The sequence below is a fragment of the Trachymyrmex cornetzi genome, unplaced genomic scaffold (genome assembly GCF_001594075.2).
Source record: "Trachymyrmex cornetzi isolate Tcor2-1 unplaced genomic scaffold, Tcor1.1 scaffold4020, whole genome shotgun sequence".
NCBI classification, from domain to species: domain Eukaryota; kingdom Metazoa; phylum Arthropoda; class Insecta; order Hymenoptera; family Formicidae; genus Trachymyrmex; species Trachymyrmex cornetzi.
This window is the reverse complement of record NW_017298768.1, coordinates 2,070-4,804: the sequence shown is the minus strand read 5'-3', so window position 1 is coordinate 4,804 and position 2,735 is coordinate 2,070. Positions and strand designations below refer to the sequence as shown.

General features: G+C 27.0%; 1 protein-coding gene across 1 annotated transcript; it reads left to right on the top strand.

Moving 5' to 3' along the window:
• Window positions 1–2,236: 2,236 nt before the first annotated feature.
• Window positions 2,237–2,643, top strand: LOC108764254 (cytochrome P450 4p1; the record flags this gene model as incomplete). The annotated part of the gene is made up of 2 exons (XM_018512394.1): window positions 2,237–2,410; window positions 2,483–2,643. Coding segments are annotated over 2 exons (335 nt in total), but the record flags the coding sequence as incomplete, so codon positions are not given.
• Window positions 2,644–2,735: the final 92 nt, after the last annotated feature.

Below are 2,735 nucleotides of genomic sequence, written 5' to 3'. Positions count from 1 at the left end.
ATTATGAAAATACACATTTTTGTTTAAATTTAAAAAGTTATGACGAAAATATGTAAATTCTGAATTTATATCCGAGTACAGTATTGAATAGGAATGTTCCTGTTTCGATCGAAATAAATATAAAAACATTGTTATATTTATAAAGAAGGGATTATAAACGTTATTGTAAAGTCAAAAGAATATTTACAGAAAATTTATTTTTAAATCGTTGTTTTATTTTCTATCCACTTTATAAAGAGAAACAAATTTATGTGTGTCTTTAGATATTAATTTATTTCAATTATTTTCAATCCACATACACATAGAGCTCCGGTCTCCAAAGTATGAGATTGAATCAATGAAATTAAAATGAATTGCAATTTTTAAATTCATTTCAATCCATTTTCATTTCGGAGTTTACTACACCTATATTGTGTTTCGGAATTTATGGAACTTATTTTCATTGTTAAGGCACCTGCGAAACTTTACTACACTGAAAAAAAATTTACTAAATCTGAATAAATATTTCTTTGAATAGTTCCAAGTAAATATTTACTAAATGTAAACATATATTTCTTTTATACAAGAACCATTAATTTGATTTAAGTATCATTATATTTTATTGAGCAAATTTTTATTTGTTCTAAATAAATGTTTAATAGGAACTATTAAAAGAAATATTTACTCAGATTTAGCAAATTTTTTTCAGTGTACTGCTCTCCCAAATTGAGATTTTTCAATTTAATCTGTTCCACCTGCATATGAGCGTTGTTACGAAAGTTACAGTACCTGTATATGGTTGATATAATAAGTAATATTCCTAGCTAACTAGTGGAGTTTGTTCTTAAAACACAAAATGATGGCGCTAATCAAAATTATACAAACTAAATAATCTCATTTCAAATCTTATTTCAACAGGTTTTTTCTTGATACTCTATCATGTAATATAGATAATAAAAAGGAAGAAATTTATTGAATTTACACATTTAGTTGAATATTACATAGGTATATAAGTAAGAAAAATATCTATTGATTATATAAAACCGTAAAACAATTTAAATTTGCCAAATATACAAATTTTATTTGCATATTACAAAAAATGTATATTTTTTATATTACAAGGTTTGTTTGATTAATTAAAGTTTAGTAAATTTCTATGAAATGATATCACAATTCATTCATGTGACGTGAAGCTAAAGAAGTTCTTCAAACTTTTCCAGGCCAAATTTCAGCCAAAAATGACACGTATCATGTTCGCAGTCGTTTCAAGCGGACGATTTAGCAGTTGCTACAAAAATGAAAAAAAAAGAAAGAATTCCGTGCAATTTACACGAATTGAATTTCAAATTGATTGCTCATCTATCTTGTTCTCTGGATTTCTTTCCGTACGATTTCTTCCTGTTTCAAAATTTGAACCTAATTCGTGTAAACACTGCACGGAATTCATTTTTTTTTTTTCATTTCTGTGACTACTACCAAACGTAAACAACACGTCATTTCTGATTAAAATTTTATCTGAAAAGGCCAAATTTAGGATTTAAAGAGTGGAACTTTCCGGACGTCACGTTAAATGGATTGTGATGTCAAATGGATTGACTATCTCATAGAAATTTATCAAACTTATTATTTTCGTACACACCTTATCACCGATAAAATAATATTATTAATTGATGTGCATCTTTCTGCGAACTCAAGCGATTAACACGCAAAGGACTGTACCGATTCATCGAGTTGCGCTACATCAATACATCCTGTAGTGGGATGATCTTATCAACGATTGTCTCTATTATTGTTAACTAAAGCGACATCGATAAGACGTTAGAGAATTCTGCTACTAGACATGAATTTGATTGACTGATTTATTATTCGACGGCCGTTATATCTGTCTTATATCATATTTACAACGACGTGTTTTGCGTTGATGTAGGCTAGAAAGCCGAAATATACGAGTTACTTTAAATTAATGTTAAATATGCCTTAAAATTAAATATTTAGATATGTTAAAATTAAGAAGAGCAATATTTACAGCGCCGATTCCTATTAGCCCTATTTCCTTTATTAGTTTTTTTTCTATTTCATAGATTGCAAATTTTACTTTATCGAAAAATGTTTTTTATGCAAATATAATTTGTACAAATTTTCATTGTATATTTTTTCACTTCTGACGTCACAATCTGAAAGTAGTGATGAGCGAACAAGAACCATAAAAATGTACGATTAAATATATCAAAAAATTATATAAAAAAATATATTTCAGGAGAATTTATTTTACCAAAAGGTGCGGATATTATTATATCAATTATACGAATGCACCGGAATGAAAAATATTGGCCGAATCCATTGATGTTTAATCCGGATAGATTTCTTCAAGAAAAAACAAATTCTATACCATATTACATACCTTTTAGTGATGGACCAAGAAATTGCATAGGTAAGTATGAATATATTATAAATTATCGTGATAAAATTAATTTACAAATATTTATAATTGACAAATTTACAGGTTTGAAATACGGAATGATGTCTATGAAGGTTATTTTAGCAACGCTGATAAGAACGTTCGTATTTAAAATAAAACAAAGCATTGAGATAGACAAAATCAAATTAAATTCGGACATAGTATTATATATTGATGATCCTATAAAGATTAAAATTGAAAAACGAAATCTCTCTCTCTCTCTCTCTCTAAATAATACATAAATGAATAATACTATGGTAATATGGAAACATTAATCAGTATTCCTTTAAATTTTATT